Source organism: Corapipo altera, unplaced genomic scaffold (genome assembly GCF_003945725.1).
Source record: "Corapipo altera isolate COAL_440 unplaced genomic scaffold, ASM394572v1 2b, whole genome shotgun sequence".
Classification (NCBI taxonomy): Eukaryota; Metazoa; Chordata; class Aves; order Passeriformes; family Pipridae; genus Corapipo; species Corapipo altera.
The window spans coordinates 13,039,757-13,059,157 of NW_020884874.1; the positions used below are offsets into that span (position 1 = coordinate 13,039,757).

General features: G+C 37.7%; 2 protein-coding genes and 1 long non-coding RNA gene across 6 annotated transcripts in view; 2 read left to right on the forward strand and 1 right to left on the reverse strand.

Annotated features, from left to right (window-relative positions):
• The window catches only part of CEP85L (centrosomal protein 85 like), a 145,577-nt gene that overhangs the window by 40,428 nt on the left and 85,748 nt on the right, over positions 1 to 19,401 (reverse strand). The gene's annotated exons all lie outside the window — the stretch shown is intronic.
• LOC113943039 lies at positions 3,129 to 18,717 on the forward strand. Of its 2 annotated transcripts, none has more exons than XR_003526169.1 (3): positions 3,129 to 3,360; positions 7,562 to 7,596; positions 15,478 to 18,717. It is a non-coding gene; the product is annotated as an uncharacterized LOC113943039 (long non-coding RNA). The 2 variants fall into 2 exon arrangements; XR_003526168.1 differs by lacking the exon at positions 15,478 to 18,717 and adding an exon at positions 10,263 to 10,278.
• Positions 10,292 to 11,383, forward strand: PLN (phospholamban). The gene has a single exon (XM_027634315.1). It carries the CDS (start codon positions 10,387 to 10,389, stop codon positions 10,543 to 10,545), a length of 159 nt encoding a protein of 52 aa, XP_027490116.1. The 5' UTR covers positions 10,292 to 10,386; the 3' UTR covers positions 10,546 to 11,383.

Here is a 19,401-nt window from a genome sequence, read left to right on the forward strand (position 1 = left end):
AAAAATTCACCCCTCCCTTTAGGCCGCATCAGACCCACAGCACAAATGTAACTGAAGGATACATTTGCTGGGTCCTTTCTCTTAGCAGAGATGAGCAAAAGAGGTCCAGTAAGCCACATTTGCTAATACCTGGATGACTACAAGCAATTACATGTGCTACGGGAAGCATCTCAGAATCAGGCCAGAAAATTGCTGGTTACAAAAAGGAAAGATCTCATTTCAGTGTTCAGCTTCAACACCAAAATCTGTTACTCTGTCCCATCTACATACAAACTAATGCACATCCATGGGAGTATCCATTTATCCCTTCTCTGTGTTTCCTGTTGCTGTTAAACCAAACATGTGCAACACAAGAATCTTTGCCTTGTGATATTGCAGAGCTACGCTTGCAGTATGAGACAAAACAGCAGCAGCACCATAAAACAACACACTAACCTGAGTACTCAGACTTACTTTTCTTGTGTGTTATAAATAATTGCACTGTGGTAACAGTTCACTTCCATGCAGTCATGATTATCAGCACACCAGATAGTGGCACCTCAAACTCTTTACACAGATTATACAGGTGGCCGCTGTCTACAGCTGCAATTTTAAAAACTAGGACAAGAAAGACAAAAATGATCCATGAAATTATTATTATGTGAATAAAATAATCCAGGAAAATATTATTATGTGAATAAAAGACTGTTTAAATAAAAGAGCTGGTATGCTGAAGTACAACACACCTCTTTTTGGACATTATCCCAATCTAAACAAATTTATGAGAAGAAACATGTTCTAGTGGTAGATTTCTAATTCCCCTGGAGAAAGCCCAGATCATCTCCATTTAAGGTCAAGCAAGCAACAGCTGCACATTCTTGTTCCTCAGAACAAAATACAGCAGACCAGAACCTCCAACACAGATTCCTTTTCTAAAGCTTTTGCTTTCTGATATCCATGGGTGTCTGGACCTGTTCACCCAGGAGTCAATGAAAACAGTACAATGATGTGCTCATATATCGTGTCTGTACCTGTCAGACTGACATGTCCCATAAGCAGTACTTTGGCATCTGCCTCAGAACCCCACAAAAATCCCTGTGAGTTACACAAGGGAATGATACTAAGCTGAACTAGAAAAATGTTCTCAAGAGAAGGTACCCAAACAAGCTTGTTTTCAGAGAAACAACATCAATACAAGATCTACAACATCCATGTGGGCGGAACCTGGGCATGTTATGGTTGTTTAAAAAAATATATTTTCTATTTTAAAATTTCTTACCAGTCAGACGCATACAGAAGACATGTATTACATTTCTGATGAGATACTAGTGTTTCTATTAGTGCCTTAATTCGCACATTTAACTATCAGTCTTTAAAAATGAGACCAAACTATGATTGTATCAGCAACTCACAAAAAACCCCAAGATTCTTTTAAGGTTTCTCATTTCTAAAAAGCTCCAATTCATTAAGCAAAAGAGTCAAGAATTTGGGGTAAAGTAACTAAATAATATAACAATTTTGCAGTGAGTTGGTAAAAGGGAGGATCTGGTATTGCAGCTGCTGCAGTGTTGGGTGCTGGACTGAAAGTACAGATGTGAATTTCAACAGTACAACTTTCAATAGTACAAGTACAAAAAGCAAACAATCCAGTGATAGTACTTTTCTTGGATGACAGCACACAATGAAAACATGAAACCTCCCTCATAAAAAGGCCAAATACAGTCTTTTTATGTGAGAAATTTACAATGTTAATAATGCCAATATAAGTAAATATACTTACATGTAAATATGTAAATACGTAATTTACTATAAGTAAATTATGAAACTCTTGCACTGGTGAAGAACTATCTCACTGTGGAGATATTTCATTAACTTTCAACTGAAATATGTGACCCTAGATTTCCTGTGTTTGATAATTAAGGACAGCAGAAAGCAGGCAGAATTATTATATTAAAGCTGAGTTGTTAACTTCAACTATTTTATAACCAATTTTGCAGACTACCTAAACCGTATTTACAAAAATAAAAACAGAGCTAAGTTTGAATCAGGGTGGTTTATCACCTCCAAGGCGGTTCTGTCTCTGGTTTGAATGATGTATCACAGCAGGGCTCCCAGGGAACAAAAGAAAACAACTAAACAAAAAAACCCACAATGTCTGGTTTCCTGCTTAAAGCCAAGCACTCGTCTGTGCTAAGCAATTATTGTCAAAACTGAATCTGTAAGTGTTCAGAGTTTGACTGAGCTTCTGCATTTTTGCCTGCAATTTCCAAATCAGGAAAAGGCACACGCTGTCAGCTGCATCCACACACAAAGCCTGATGCTGGATGCTCGCACATTAAACAGTTTAATCCTTTCACATCCAGCAAATCCTTCACTTCCCGGATGCACAAAACCTACTCTGTATATGACTGTGTTTGTCATTTCTCAACACAGGATAAAATACATAAGACAACCTGTAAAGTAGCATCAAGCTGCTACTCCTATCCAAACAAACTGAAAGGGTTCTCAAAAAAATCACTTGAATAGTTTCCAGTCACAAAAAGTGGGACGGGAAGAAAAAGTGTGGGGATGTGTTTTAAAGGAAAGATAAATGCTCAAATTATATAGTAATGGTAAATTTTGCAGATGAACTTTTATATGCTAGATTTTATAAGCCACAAATTAAAGGCTGGAAGAGACTTGAAATACAGGAAAATTACTTCAGTTCAAGCACTGTGAGAAGAAAGATGATATTGGAAAAAACACACCATACACTGTAAACTGAATACCAGCTGTGTTACAAAACTATCAAAATTATATGTAATGAAAATGTAGTTTAAAAAATACCTTGTAGAAAAGAAAATCATTCCAAGTCAAATACCCACATGAAATGTGACAGCCCATACTATTTATGCTTTTTTATGATGAAGAAACATCGCTGTAGCAAAAGTAACACATTCAAAACACCTCCCTGAGCAAATTCCCATTTAAATTTTTGTTTAAGAAAAGGCAAGGTGTCAGCAAGCAGCTCCCTCTGCTACTCCACTGAAGCATACCGCTTCCCAGATTCCCTTATCCTGTGGTTGAGTAGGTGGTCTCCCTGACACACAGTTCCCTTCACAAAAGGAGAGATGTTGCCCATGTTTAATATATTACTGCTGTGAACAAGTTTAGAGGAGCCACTGCCTGTGTCAGAAGGCAAAGGGGACCAATCAACTTTTGAGCTGCTGAATGACACTGTGAGTCCTGCCTCTGAAACTTTTGTTATTTTTTTCCCCCCTCGACTTACTTCAATTGTTTCCACAACTTAGTTACAGACTAGGACAAGTTGCCAGAGCTCTACAGGCACGTCCCACAGCCGGGAGCAAGCTCCTCTGTGCTTCACTAAAAGTAAGACCAGAGGTAAGGAACCTCTCTCATATGTAATGCTTTTAATTCTTGCAGCAAGGTGCTCTGTAGTAGTTTTCTACAAAAACTCCTCTACTTATATTAACGGCTGATTATCAAAAATATAGAAATGTAGGTATTACAGCTCTGAGTCAAAAATATAATGTTGTGAGGGGAATATTTCAGTAACAACAGAGGCAACAGAATTTTCTACATGCTTGTGGGACACTTGCTGTCCCTGGGTAGATGATTTATACAGGTGGCATTGCAGCAGAAGGTGAGGTTTCATCACGTTCTTCAGACCTCTGTCTTTCATTTTAGATTTAATACCTTTTGCTTGGTTTTTTTCTGTTGTTTGGTTGGTTTTTAATCCAAAATCCACAAAGAGAGTAATTCACTTAAAGTTTTGTAGAGACACTTGTTTTCCAAAGCTGCTTATTCACAGCCCACAAAGGTAAGAAGCCCTTTCACCATTTAACTCAGAAAAGCTTTTTTCTGAGCTAACCCACTGAGAGAGCAAACTTTTTTTTTTGCTGTATGACGAAAAATTGTCTGTAATTTAAAAATTTAAGTGGTTTATAGCTGTACTAGAACTGAATATATGTTACTATAAGTGCAATTCAACCTACAGAATCCATAGAGCGTTTTTGCTTTGAATTCCATTAAAAGTTAATTTTCTCCTGCTGTTCATTGTAACTGCCAAACTTGTCCTAGATTGTTTCTAATAAGAGATAAATAATTTTGCTAGGATTTGTAACATCATGAACTGAATTTCAAATGAAGAAGGCAATCCATTTATTTCTAAGGGAAGCACATACACACTGTACAATAAAATACAACTCTAGCTTTAAAACCACTGAAAAAAAAAGTGCATCTCACACAGAAACATGTCACATAAAGAACATCTAATATTTACATATACAAATATTTTTTAAAGAAATATGACTGATGAATATGTAGGCCTCTAAGGTATTTATGCTCCTTACAATCATGTTTCCTCCTTTCATCAATTCACACCTTACTACTTAACGGTTGTGATTTTAGAAAAGACAAACATAGTATAGACCTTAATTTTGTGAGGTATGTTTTCTCTGTTATTGAACAGACACACAATTCCTTTTCCTATTAGTGACTGGCAGGCATCAGGCAAAGATACATCCAGGTTCTTGGTTTTGTGCTCAGCAGCCTCATGCCAGTTTTGAATAGACAAGTGATGCATGTGTCCAGACATCCTGTTACTCCCAAAGCAAACTCTGTTACGGAGTTCCCTAGAAGCTTCTTTCCAGTAGGCAGAAGCAGCACTTCAGACCTCCCAGTGTCTTCAAAACAATGCCTACCAAGGAGCAAGAAGATTATAAGACAGATATCTTTCAAGGCTGAAGCTACATAAAATGTGTTTTCAAGTGAAAAGAGGAGGTAAGGTTTATTCTACCACACAGAGAATCTTTCTCTCCTGCCCCAAATACTGCACACACATACCTTTAAAAATACAGATTTCATGCATACACACACAGATTGAACATACATATAGAAACTTAACTGCCATAGGCAGCTCTTTGATGGAATCTGGAATGCATCCCGTAGCTACAGCAGGTTAGCTGCCTGATCATCTGAATTTTATCCTGTCACAGAGTTCGGTAATTTAACGCAGATGAAAGAGTGGCTCAGCTGCTAAGTTAAATTTAAAAATTTCACACTGATAACATCCCATGTCACAGACGTCTAAACCCTGATTAACAGCAATCTACAGTCATGACAGAAGCATGTGCTACATAGCAGGTGATAAGAGTCACAAATCAGATGTGAATTAAGGCATTTAATTTACAGCAAACAATTTTTTCTTTTGCTACTCATTTGTCAAGACAGCTATGTTATTATTATTTGTATTTAAGACAGACTCAGATTTATGTATACACCACATTTCTATTTTTAAAGTTTCATTTATTTCTCATCCCCTGAGGAGTTTAGTAATATAGTGTCTTCATTGTACAGTGTGAAACTCACTAAAATCAGTTTGTAACTGAGAGCATAAAGGTGATTTTCACTGATTTTTTTTCAGACCATCAGCAAATAAAAACGTATGGGATATGTCTAGACAGCTACAAGAGCAGCTTTTTATTTGCTTTAATAATAAGTTGATTTAGGAATAGAAAAGTACCCCAACTGGAGAAACAAAAAAATCCCACAGGGAAGCAATGTTATGTTCCCTAAACTACAAGACATTTGAGAACTGGAAGACTGCTTTTGCTTTCTGTATATTGATAAATTGGTTAAGAGGACTTCCCTGGCATCAAGTTACTTCTCAGAAGTTGAATTCACCTACTATATCCTTCTCAATCAATGCCATGTCATTGTTCCCTGAGCCCCTAGAAGGTTAACAACAAAATCTGGAACATTCTTTTACACTTCTACTTTTTATACATGCTAGATATATTTCAATTTTTGAATTCAAATTGCACTTAGTCCAATTCCTATATAACCTATGAACCACCAGAACCTAAAACTCAACATGAAATAACTTGTTAGGTACACAGTGACCACAGCGGAGGAAAGAGTTTATTTCCTAAAAGAAAGTTACTATGCAAAAGGCAAATCATACCAACAGTCTGGAAATGGTAAAACGTTATTTTATGTCTTATTTTGATGAGGGGACTTGATGAGTATGGAGAATGAAGCACCTGCTCAAGATTCTCCTGTATGGTCCTGCAGCAGTTGCAAGGAATTGAACCTCCCTAAAAACTAGCCCAAAGCTTTGGCTCCCAGGCTACTCTAACAGACCAGCACACATACAAGTTCCAGTTATCCCCAAGGCATGTGAATAACTTCCAAAAACCAAAATGCCTGGTGTGTTCAACTATTCATCAATGTAATTGCTTTGCATCTACATCTTTCACATTCTGATGTGCTTGAAACACAAGGAAAGGCTCTTACTATTGGTCTTGCTTCTTAGAACACTGAGAATATTAAAGCTAGTCAGAAGGAAGCTTGTAAAAGCAATAAATTAATAAGAGGGGGAACAAAAAAAAGACACTCGAGTGTGAGCCTTCCCCTACCCTCTCCCAAACACATGAAAAATACCAACACTTCAGCACAAAACAGACTTTAAAACAAAAGGTAGAAAGAAGGATAAAATCAGTTTCCTTTTCCTGTTACCAGCACTTCTCAAACTATGAGATGAATTGTTGCTTATTTCCCCATCATAAGGAAATATTTTCTCCATGTCATTGAAAAATGACATTACATGCCACAAAGTCAGTGTCTAGATCTTCAATCAACATACCTTGATAGTACTTTCTGCATCACTGTTTATGGTTATTAAGACATTTCTTTTCAATGGACAGCAGTGAACTACTGGGGTTTGGGACATTTCCCTGTTAGAATCTATGCAATAGACTTATGCAACATTACTTTTTAACAATACCCCTTCAGGGCTTCACTTATTCACGTGGAACTGCAAGAATTCAAAAAAGTCAAATCTATTCCACTGATATCACTGCTGCATTTAGTAAACATATGACAGGAAACAGGCTGCATCCAAAATTGCTGTGGTATTTCCAAAGGAGCCAAATTTAATCCGTGTGACTTCAAAGGAGTCAACGCAGTTGCACCAGGAATGAGAGTGGCCCACAGTTTTCACTTTGGTCACATACCCCCTCTTATTGTGAAGGACACCCAGGAACAAAGATAAAAATAACCTAATACAAATCAGGGAAACAGTCACATGTCGGTGAAGAAGGAAACAGTAATTGTGATTGGTGATTCACTCTAGGGCATTGGGTATAGGGGATTCACTACATAGTAACACACAGGATCAGCCACAAGACTGACCCTGCAGATTCGCACTGTGCTTAAGGCAAGCCTTTACTATCCATTAACAGCACTGATAAAACATATAACTGCACAGCAATGCAGTCAACAGTTCCTCTTGTACAATGCTACAGGAGTAACACTTTTAGACTTAAAAAACATATAAACTACAGTATGCCCTTTTGCTGCACTTCTGTTTCAACAAGTGGTGTGTGCGTGCACAATTCTCCTTTCTACTGGCCTAAAATAAGGGGACTGAACAGCAGAGAGCAGCTACTATTTGTGGCAACAATCAGCCTTCATTTCTATGTAATTATGTTCCAGGCTGTCCATTTTGACCTTGATAGTCACCCAGCATAGGCATAGGCAGCTGTATTACTGAATCTGTTTCTCTTTATGCACACTTTAGGTGGGTGACAGCGCCATGGAGGACTAACAAGCAAGGTATGTGTTTATTAGCTGAAGTCAAGCACTTGTAAACACAAACTTGTTGAAATACAGGCCCAGAATTGGCTTCCTTTGCTTACAAGAAAACTTCTCCCACAGGCAGGCTTAGTAGGTTAAACAACACGTAGATGTTGTAAAAACTTCCAAAACCTTGTAAGCTTTCAAACCAAGAAACCCAAGTTACTCTATTTTGTCCTTTCGTCATCCCTTCTCTACAACATTTTCTTGCTGTTAAAGGTATACATTTTAACTTACGCTACCTTCCATTTTTTAAGATCCTTTTCTGTCACCTGCCTTGTCACATATGGCCAAATATCTCATGCCAACTCAGCTTGACTGAGCCTTCTCACCTATTGCCAGTTCCCTCAGCAACATTCCCCAAGAAAAAGAAAGAATATTTTTTTTCCCCTCCCAGAGCAATCTCACCCTCTCTTGCCCTGTTTTGGCCTTGCATCTGTGATGCCCAACCAGCTAATAATGCTTTTTATGGAAGCATTCAAAGCCCCAAGTCCTCGCCCCTTGAGTCATGCAAGTGAAACATTTGCAGCAGCACAGTAGTGCAGGTGCCAGCATGTGCACAATTCAATTTAATGCTGGACTCATGAAATGGACTTATTGTGCATTTACACAGGTAAACACCGATGCTGCTCCAATCCTCATGTGGGTCCCAAAAAAACAGTAGTCAGGAAAAAGAAATGTTGCTGTAGCAGGACACAGAGCCCAAAGACCAAGGGTTGCACACACACTGCATTAAAAAAATGACACAAGAAGCTGTGATGAAGTCATCTGCAGGAAATACTGTTCCCTGTACAGTGTCTGTCACACAAGCTCATCACACAAACTCTTCTCTACCAGCGTTAATCCATTAGTGGTTCATCTACTGTGACTTGTCTGGAAGAAGATAAACAGCCTAATGCACTCCAGCCTGTATTGGGATGGGAGAATGAATGCACATTCAGCCAAGAGACTTGATAATTCCTGTGCATGTCTTGCTTTTACTGCACTAGTGACTGACAGTGACTTGCATAGAGCTAAGCAGAACATACTTGGCAAGCACTTTAACTGCTTAAATAGATGAAAACAGGTACAGTAAAAAGTCAAACAAAGATGAAAAATTATAGTCACCATGAGAGCAAGTTCCTGGAGTGTGTTTTGTTTTGTTTGCAATAAAGATCAACTATAGCTTAAAACATCATAACAAAATCTGAAGTTCAGTTTTAGAAGAAGATGTCATCACATGGAATCCCCTAGAAGTATTAAAATAACCATGTGCAATTTGATTTCTTTTGAAAGTCTCTTTTAAATACCAACACTGCCACTGGCACTGAAAGCACATGTATTCTGCTCATATAGAACCCTTTCACTCTATAGCCCAACATGGAGGGACTAAGAAAGAAAAGCCTGCAAGACAGTTCTGTCTCCTTTTAAGCTTTTTCCATTTAGCCACATATAGAGACAAATTCATGGGCGACAAAGAATCTCTGATTCACTCAGGACCATCAACTAATTTGGGAAACAGACATCTAAGCAATGGTTTTCCTTTATGTGGCATACATGATACAAATTTCACTTATTGCCAAGAAAAAAAAAAAGGTGACAAGGAGAGGCCTTCTGTGAAAGATTCAATCACAGTATCAATTCATAAAATGTTTAGGGTTAAGTGCAGCTTTGGGAACAAAGTCTGACAGATGCATATATCATCATTATCTTGAAAACAAAGTTTTCATATTGTGACAGCACCTGCAGAATTCACCTCACCCTGACGTAATCAAGCATATATCAAAGCCAGCTTCTTGCCACAGAAGGTTCATGCAGGAGGGATTTACACTGCAACTACTTATTTGGAGTTTTAAGACAACTGACACCCTGTGCTTCCATCTGCAATTAAAAGGGGGGGGAATATACTTTAAATTTAACACTCATTTAAGAGATGAAGTTATATACATGCTTTACTTTTTTCCTCATACCATTTCTACACCTTTGCAGTCACATTTTGTAACACACTGTCCTACATGCATAAAAAAAGATTTAGTCTTTATTCTGTCCCATCTGTTGAGAAATATACTACTAAAATTCCCTACACCAGTGATTCGTTAGCTTTAATTGCTCCCCATAAAGAACTTGTAGTCGGAATGGAAACACTTCAATAGGATTTTTTTTTTCTCCTCCCTTCCAGAAAAAGGAAAAAGGTTCTGCTAAATCAGATTATCTGCCCCTGTCAGTAACAGCCAGCACTACTATCCAGATCTCCTGGCTGCAACGTCTGCGACCCTAGTCTTATCATCATGCTTTCACATGTGCTTGAACAAATAAAGCAGAGAGATGTGGGTGGGAGGGTAATGAGCCACAGCCTTTTCAGACTGTGAAAGATGAGAGCTTAGGATCTAAAGCAATAATCTGGGCAAAACCCACATACTCACAATTTCCATATTACAGTTCCTCACCACTGCTAAGAAGCAGATGCTTAGTAGCCTTTAGGAGGAGAAGTACAGTACAGCACAAATCTAAACTTGAAAAACAAATTTTCAAAATCCTGTTTTAAACTAAAAACACTGTAAAAGCAATCTATTTATTTCAGACTTTTCAGAACTTTTAAAAAATTTCCATTTGCACTCTTCAAAACACTTCTGTATTTCTAATTCTTCGCTTTCCTGCTTTTCCAGCTCCACAAAGGCTGTCTAAAAAAAAAAAGAGAAGATATTAGGCACTTTGCACTGTTCCTGACAACTGCTCTTCTTTCCTGCACTCCTAAAACCTCTGATTTGTGCTCTCTGCTTTCTTGTTGCCATGGAGAAGGTCCAACACATAACCCGCTCTGCTCTAAGGAGAGCCTCAACTATTGAGGTCAACCCACAAGCACGCCAAAGGCTCCAAGAGCTCTTTGTGAATTTCTGCCTGATTTTAATTTGCCTCTTGCTGATCTGTATCATTGTGATGCTTCTCTGAAGTTCCAGCACTCCTCTGCACTGTCCTCTAGAAAAATCATCCCGGGGGGAAGAGAGATGTACACCTGCAACTCCCAGCGCAAGGATCCTCATGTGACAGGGGCCAGCACTGGGACTAGAGTGTGTGCCAACCAGTGCCCTGTTACCTTACTACCTGCTACATGTATTAAAAACACGTCTTCTGTGCAGAACAGTGTTTAGAGCCTGTAGTTACAAAGCTGTGCATGACCCAGTTTGTCGATCTCAATCAAGAGATATCTTTAAATGGGGTAAAGTACTGGTAAATCAGATTATCTGCCCCCAACAGTAACAGCCATCAGTTGGTAAGTTCCTCAATCTTTTAGTTGGATAAACAGCAACTTCACTTTTTGGGGGCCTGAGTGGTTTTAGGTTTCTCTGAAAATCCTTATGCCCTTAGAGGGGTTCCAAATTTGGACCACATCTGCCCAAAGAAGAGCTTACAGGTACACAGCCATCAATACATCTTAAGAAAATTTCTGCTCTGTTTAATTCAAGGTGCTGCATCTCTGCATTATCAACTGAAGGCATTTAAATTGCTTTAGTGGTTTTTAAGGGAACATGGGAATAAACAAAAAATCTCTTCTAACCCAGAAATGAAAACTATTTCATATGCTTTTCTCCCTATCTAAAGGATCTTGTATATGTGACATCTGGAAAGGTTTTTCACTATGTTTTGCAGAAAAAAAATTGACACTACCACACTGACATAAAAAAAAAATTTTTCTATAGTCATTCAACTGACATGACAACTGGCATAACTTGGAAATAATTCTCAGAGTACCTAATATTTGACTTCAGACAACTTAATTATGTCCTGCTCTAATTTATGTAATAATTTCCTTAGTTTAAAACTACAAAAAACTTGGAACTTGCCAGTGTCACAGAAGGTGGTTTATATCTGATATGGTAAAGAGAAAAGTCTAGGTCACCATTATTGCTATGACTAAAGTGTATCAGACAGATACAAGTAACACCCCCACCTTCAGCTGCAAATACCTGCTAGAGAACATGCAAGTATTTTCCTAAAACAAATGACAGATTAAAAAAATAAATTATAAGCGATTATGCACAGAAGGGAAAAGCATTGCAGAAATATCTTTTCGACATGTAAACCAGAGGCTATACGTGTAAAAGATGACATTTCTACTCCAGCAGTTGTGAGTAACAAGACTGAACAGAAGACTTCCAATCCTACTACATGTTTCCGGTTTTAATCTAAGTTCCTAGAAATTTGATAGTTTTTAAATTTAAAGAAAGCTCAAGAATCAACACAGAGGTCAGAGAGACATCCATTTTTTGAAGAGTAATCTTTCTGTACTGCTCTATGTAAGCAGTCCTACTGATGAATACAGAAAATCAAGTTTATCTTCATTTTGTATTCTGCCTTTAAGACTTAATATTTCATGAGTAGAGGCTGACAATGAACAGCTGAGCAGGAAGGGAAGAAATCTTTGAAAAAGCTTGGTATTTAATGGAATGCAAGCAAATCCAGTGGTGATGCACTTCCTATCTGGCAAACAGATATGCTAAGATCAGGCCTCTAAAATAGGGTTAATCACCAGAGGAAATTAAGATAGCGACTGTATGAGGACTAGAGCAAGCACTGGTGAGGCTGGCAACACACCCCCACTTGCAAGTTAGTATATGAGCATTACTGATTTGAACCATCAGCATAAATCTCAATTTCCATTTCATGCATTCTCACCACATTCACAAACACATGAGATTTTGGTAAGCGTATTTTCCCTTTTAATCCTTCTTCCCTTTCTTCTCTTTTCAAATCTGTATTTTTGTCATGGATAGGGTTTCTAGCTTTAGTTTGCTTTGGATGTGCTTCAAGAGACTTCAATTGGAAATAAACAAGTTTTACAGTACTGAAAACTTGCTGAAGAAAAGTGTTAAGAGTAAAGCATCAGCACATACATCCTGAAGACATGTTTGGATTATAGGTTTAACAAGCCAGTAATATATAGGAGTCAAAGTAAAGCATTGCTAAAAAAGTACCCCCCCCCGATAAAAAAAAAGCCTCCAACTTTCCACTTATGTACCTAAAAGCCATCATTTATTTAAAAGAAATAAACAAACAAGAACAAAACAAAATTATAAATGAACTGGAAGCCCTACTGTTATTTTACATCAATGCAGATAAATTGCATGTACTGTTTGGTTCATTTATGTCTTAGGATTCTGATGATCACAACATCTGCTACCATCCTCTATATCACCAAATGTCAACTGAACCCATAGATTAAAAAACAACCAACCTTTTGTATATACTACAAACTTCTTCACAGACTTTTATGAGCTTTAAAAATAACATCTACTGTATTTTAATTATTAAAATGACTGCTTGAAAATATATTAATGCATAAAATACATCCGATTCTGTTTAGAGATCTATCATTTACTTATTAAACTTATGTGAAAAAGAGCTAGTCATTGCACAGCTTTTTAGTTTTCTATATTTCTATTTATTCTGCTTTGGTTTTTAAGAGTAATCTTGACTGTTTGGTGATGCCCAAATCACTTACATGTACCTAATTCACACTCAGTAGCTACTGCTCGTAAGTAATCCTAATGAATTTTATCAAAGTGTAATCAAAAAGTTCCCTACTTTTATGAGCTGTAATAAAAATTGCAAACACAGTACATAGCTTGGATTAAGTTTTCAGTTCTCTGCTCCACTCCACCCAAGCCTAAATCTTTTTCCTAAGTTCACTTTACACACTGATAACGAATAAAGACAGCTGAACAGGCAACAAGCTGGCATTACTCTTCCTCCAAAACAATAAATTACAAACATTCATGGCAATTTTATACTGGGAAGGAGCTGAATCAGGAACAAAAGTATGCTGGTTTTAAAGATGTGTTTCCTCAGCCAGCTCCTCAGCAAAAATTGATATAACTACTCATTATCCTCTACATGAAAACATGACCCATTTAAAACCTGAAATTTTGCTCTGATCAAGACTTAGTAAGGCACTTCAGAAGGCAGGAGACAGTCGTGTTTCTTTATTAACTGTTCTGTATCGATTTAGCTACAACTGCCCTTCCTAGCAGAACTGTACCACTCAGTGGAAAGACAAGTGTAAAACAGACTTAAACAACATTTTCACACAACAGGGCCAAAATGCTTGCCACCCCTCAGCACAAAGAATTTTTATGTAAGTTTTGCTGCAATTACACCAATGGTCAATGGTGCAACTAGGCCAGGGGTATCCTGGGGTGCATTAGGAAGAGCACTCCCAGCAGCCCTAATGAGGTTACATCTGGAGTGTTGTGTACAGTTCTGGGCTCCTCATGGAGCTCCAGACATGGGGCTCCTGGAGCAGGTCCAGCAGAGGGCAACAAAGATGATTAGGGAACTGGAGCATTTCCCTTATGAGGAAAGGCTGAGGGAGCTGGGCCTGTTCAGTCTCAAGAAGAGATGCCTGAGAGGGGACCTCATCAGTGTACATCTGAAAGGAGGGTGTCAAGAGGAAGGATCCAGGCTCTTCAGGGCGGTGCCAAGCAATAGGACAAAAGGCAATGGGCAGAAACTGATGCACAGGAAGTTCCACCTGAATATGAGGAAGAACTTCTTTACTGTGCACTGGAATAGATACCCAGACAGGTTGTGGAGTCTCCCTCACTGGACATATTCAAGAACCATCTGGATGAAATCCTGTGCCATGTGCTCTAGGATGACCCTGTTTCGCCAGGGAGGTTGGACCAGATGATCCACTGTGGTCCCTTCTGACTTTATCCATTGTGTGATACATACAGAACAATAATCAAGTCTGATGCAAACACTTCTGCTGAAACATACTTTACCTACATCCTCTCTGCTAAAATTAGAGCAGAGTAATTGAACACATTCATTTAGAGAGTTTTCTTGTTTATATCTGGAAGCATATTAATATACTATAGATTACAGGCCAGATACCTGTAATTGTATGGCTACTTATAAATAGTGCCTGGCAGAATACAATTGCAAAATATTTGTGAAATCCTATAAGATCCATAAATACTTTTTATTTAAAAACAAATTTAGTCCTTTTAGCTTTGACCTCCATAATAAAAACTGGAAAAAAACCTCAGAACATATTTATAAGGATTCCTTTAAAAACTGATGCTCATCTGAGTAAGAACCCTGGTAATTTAAATTATTTAAAACAGGCCCTAGATTTACTGTAATATCTGACTGATTGCTTTATAAGCTTGTTATATTTTTTTAAGGTAAAAGAACACCAGAAATTACATCTTTGTATAAAATATAAAATTATAAAACACTGCCCTCTTGTGATGATCTGTAAAAACGTAGCTGATTACTAAAATGAAGTTTTGGCAACTGTTTTCACTGTTAGGGCATAGTGGTTTTATATGTTCCTTTCATTTATGTATATATATTTCTATATATAAAACACAATTGTTATGTTATTAATACTCCCTTAAAATAAGCTATTGCGTATGACCTATTAAAAGCACTAAGGACACATCCTCTGCCAGCCCAATCTACATTTTAAATAAGGCATTTGCAAAGCTGCAATGACTCTTACACAGCACATTGCTGGCAAAACGCAACCTGCTGCACCGCACAACGCCGAACTCTAGAAGGGTAAGGATATACTCCTGTTAACAGAAATATATTTTGCCCAGACAAGAAAGCTTTCCTTTTTTTCACGCTCACAGAGATCTTTTAGATGTAAATTTTCAACAGTCTACTGCTGAAACAGAGTAAGTCTTGAGAACAGCCATTCTTTTGAAAATTAAATAGGCCTGAAAAGTACCACACATATTAAAAAAAAGAGCCAATAAAGAGCCAAACTGTAATAAAATTCAAGTTCTTTCTCCAACAATTAGTTCTTTAGAAATTCCCCAGTAGTGAAATGAAGGTTAACATTAACTTTTTTTTTATTATTTTATTTTTAAGGTATTGGGGAAAAAAAGCCTGTAGGAGTATCTAGATCCTTTTCCGGAAAAAGAAAACAACACAACTCTAGTTCCTGTAAACAAACATTTTTTTCTTCAGTGGCAGAAACTAAAACCAGATAAACATCTGTGGACACAATGAAATTTTTGTGAAATCTACCTCTCTTACCATTGAAGGAGCGACCTGAAGCTACAATTAAGAGTCTGCTGCAAGCACAAGAGGGCAGACTGATACACATTATGGATCTTGCCAACGACAGAGGTCTCAACCTGTTACTCAATTTTCTGCTCATTTTCTTGGTTCTAGTGCTCGCATTTATCCTTGTGAAGCTGATGTGAACCTTTGTGAGGCTCTGCTTCCTTCTCAGACCTTGTTTTGAGGGCTTTGCAATGATAATGTAGACACTTAAAAATGTCTTAAATATAAGTATGCAAAGACTGCAGAGGCTGAAATATCTGACAGAGAATGTGTTCCCATACCAAATTTATCAGAAAGCCATCCTAAAAGCTGTGCACAACTATCTACCTACCACTGAGTGAAAAAAGCATCTAGAGCCTTGCTGAGTACCTGAAGAAATCCAACTATGCATCAGCAGCTACGATAGTTTCTCACTGTTAGAGCTGATTGGTATTTAAAGATCTACAAATTATCTGCAGACTTCAAAGAACATTATTTCTGCAAAAGCAGAAATCAAATTTTTAAAATGAGATTTCTGCAGAACATGTATTTCATGGAAATGACCCAGATACAGCAGGAAGGCAAAACAAAATGCCAACACTGAGTTGACAGCACACATCAAATTATCTGTGGAGAGAAAAGCATGGATGCTGTAGATGGAAACAAAATAGCTTCCAGCTGAGACGGGGATAAGTGAAGGTTAAATATGAAAACATAATTATTAGTTATACCTTTTTCACCACCTATGGTTCACTGCAACACCCTAAAAGCCAGAAGCCTTAGTGTTATCCAGCAGTATCAAAAGAAGCAGCTGTCAAAACAACGGAAAAACAAATGACCATTAACCAGGGTTATCACAACTCAGCCTAGGAAACCCTTAACACTGGCACATACACAAGCAGTAGGTCCATCTGCACAAACCCAACAAGTGTGTTACAGCCTCAGTAAGCCGGATTTACCACTTAGGCACAGGTCAAGTGAGCAGTGTGGGAGTTCTCCAGCCATATTTGATGGACCACTTGCTCCTTGCCAGTGAAATCATCCAGTCCATAACTTGTTCTCACTTGTAAGTATGTAAATAAATAAACTTACAAGACCTTCTTCTGTGGCCCTTTACAGGATGACGTACTTTCCCCACAGGTCCTTGGGAAGGACAGTGGCCAACAAGAGCACACTTCTCTTGGAATTACTTGCTGAGAAGGCAGCTCTGCATAACCTGAGACACTCTAGTAAAGGAGATGACCGGAAGCAGATTTTCACAGATTACATTGGGGCCAAACAGCTTCCTCTTAGCACCTCACTTTCCCAAGTAAAACATGGGAAAGTTGTGCACCAACACATATACATTGTACAATAAACTTAACGTCATAGATATACATATTAACAGTCTTTTTGCACACATGCAAAAGAAGCAGATGTTGCTCGTCGGGTGGGGGAAGCCCCAGCTTCCAGCTACCAACAGCACATCCCTGATTCAGCACATAAACTGCTGAGAGCCCAGTATGCTACAGAGCTAATCTATTCACATTCACACCCAGAATTTCCATATGATTACTGTTGTTCTGGGTGGTTATCTGGAAGAGACCAATCTAAATGGATCTATGGTAGACTTTACACAGGAAAAGGCAGTATCCCCAGCAAACCAGAAAGTTTATGTAAGTCCTACCATTAGTAGTCATCCATGTTCCACTCTATGCTACCTGCTCCAAAGCTTAGGCAGTGTTAGTGCACTGGTTTGGGCCGGAATAAAGTTAATTTTCTTCCTAGTATAGTAGCTAGCATGGGACTATGGTTTAGAACAAGTCCAAAACATAGTTCGCACCAGCTACTATGAAGAAAATTAACTCTATTCCAGCCAAACCAGCATGATTAGCTACAGCAGCCTGGATAGTTAAAACAAAAGCTTTTCTTTCACTTCCTCTGAAATATGTGCAATAAACATTTAAAATAGCTTCTGCAAACTACACATCTGTAGCTTTTCAATGTTGATAGTTATAATAGTATGAATTCCCATCTGTTTGCATTTAAAGCAGAAAACTTTGCACAGCTACATCACTGTAAGCACTTTATCACTTATTTTGATAATCTTAAAATATTTTGCTTAAAAAAACCCACAAAACCTGTAAATTTATATACAAGGCACATACGTGATAATGGTTACGTAGTTGTGTATTTGTTTAGGAGGATTTCTGCTGATGCTTGACATAGATGGCTCAAAGCACACCAAAACCACAGAAACAAATAGGAAGTCCACTCTAGTCCAAGGTAGAATAAAAACAGTTTTCCCAACAAAGTGGTTATTTGCTGATATACTGCCTGGGACTATAGAAAGCTTGTTGTCTGTATGACCTTCTGTACTATTCCAAAGTTTCCTTTTCTTAGGGAAACCACTGTGACAGCAGTTGGCCTTCACAAAAAATAAAGTGACATACTCCTTCTTAATAACATGAGAAAGATGAGCCTAGTGCCACCAACTATCACATATTTACAGATCCAATTACATACAAGGGAAGTCTGTAAGAAACTCTGCCACTAGAGCATGGAGAAACAAGCCCAAGAAACAACCCCAAGTAGCCTCCTCTCAGTCAGCAACGAACATTACAGAATCCTCAATAAATGCTGAAACACACTGCTGACACTGAAACATGTATTTTACTGAGATGACACATAAAGTTGGCAAAGTCATCAGCTAACCAATGCCAAGTCCCTTTTTTGTAATCAAGCAAAGTCCAAGTTTGGTTTCCTGTCGTCTGCTACTGCTTACTCCACATTGAACTCACATATGGACTATAATGAATGGAATCCCATTTGTTGGGCTACCAACTTCACAGCAAATGGAACAGACCATAAAAACTTAATTACAGCTCACAGAGAAGCTCATTATGATAACTAATAGTGATAATTCCTCATATTAAAAAGTTTTATCTGCCTGAAAAGTATGATTTCATCAAAGCATGATGCAGGAAAAATGTTGATATTAATAATTTTTAGTTTTCTGATTTGCCAGGATTGTAAAAAGAACTAGCTTTGAGTTGACATTTAAGAATAAAGTTTTATGTGGCAGCAATGTTATTTGAAGAATGTCATAACCTTTTCATTCAATTACAACAGCTTTGTTTACCAGTGTTTAGGTATGCATGCAGTTTAGTTTTTTCCTTCTCTGTTTTGCAATGAAAGTTGTTATAACATCTCTAAATTTCTCAATGCATTAAAATGTAGTTTCCAGTAACTTTTAAATGCATGGTATGATAAATCCAGCATTTTCCTCATTAAAAAAAAAAAAAAAAAACAAAACAAAAAACAACAAAAAACCACAATAAACCTGGTACATTAAAGGGGAAAATGCACTTAAGCAATTTCCATCTATTATCTCTGCTATATTCTGACACACGTTAGTACACCATCAAGAAATCATAGATGCTCTGTACACTAGAAAAAAAGAGATTCATGCAGTGATACTTGCAACACTGTACAGAGTTAATAAGTAGATATGCAACCTTCTGAAAGGATATATAATAGTATCAGACCGTAAGAAGTGCCTTTAAATTAAAACATAGAACCTTTGAATCTAGATTTGTATGGTCTCCTAGTTCAGTAAATAGGAACCACTGTTGTGTATTACAAGTATTTTTTTCCCTTAGCATAGGTCTTATCACACACTTCCTTACTGAAAGATTGGCTGCCCATTGAAAACAACTAAAATGTATGCTGAAATACAAATTCTGCATAGAAAGTGTTTTCTTTGAA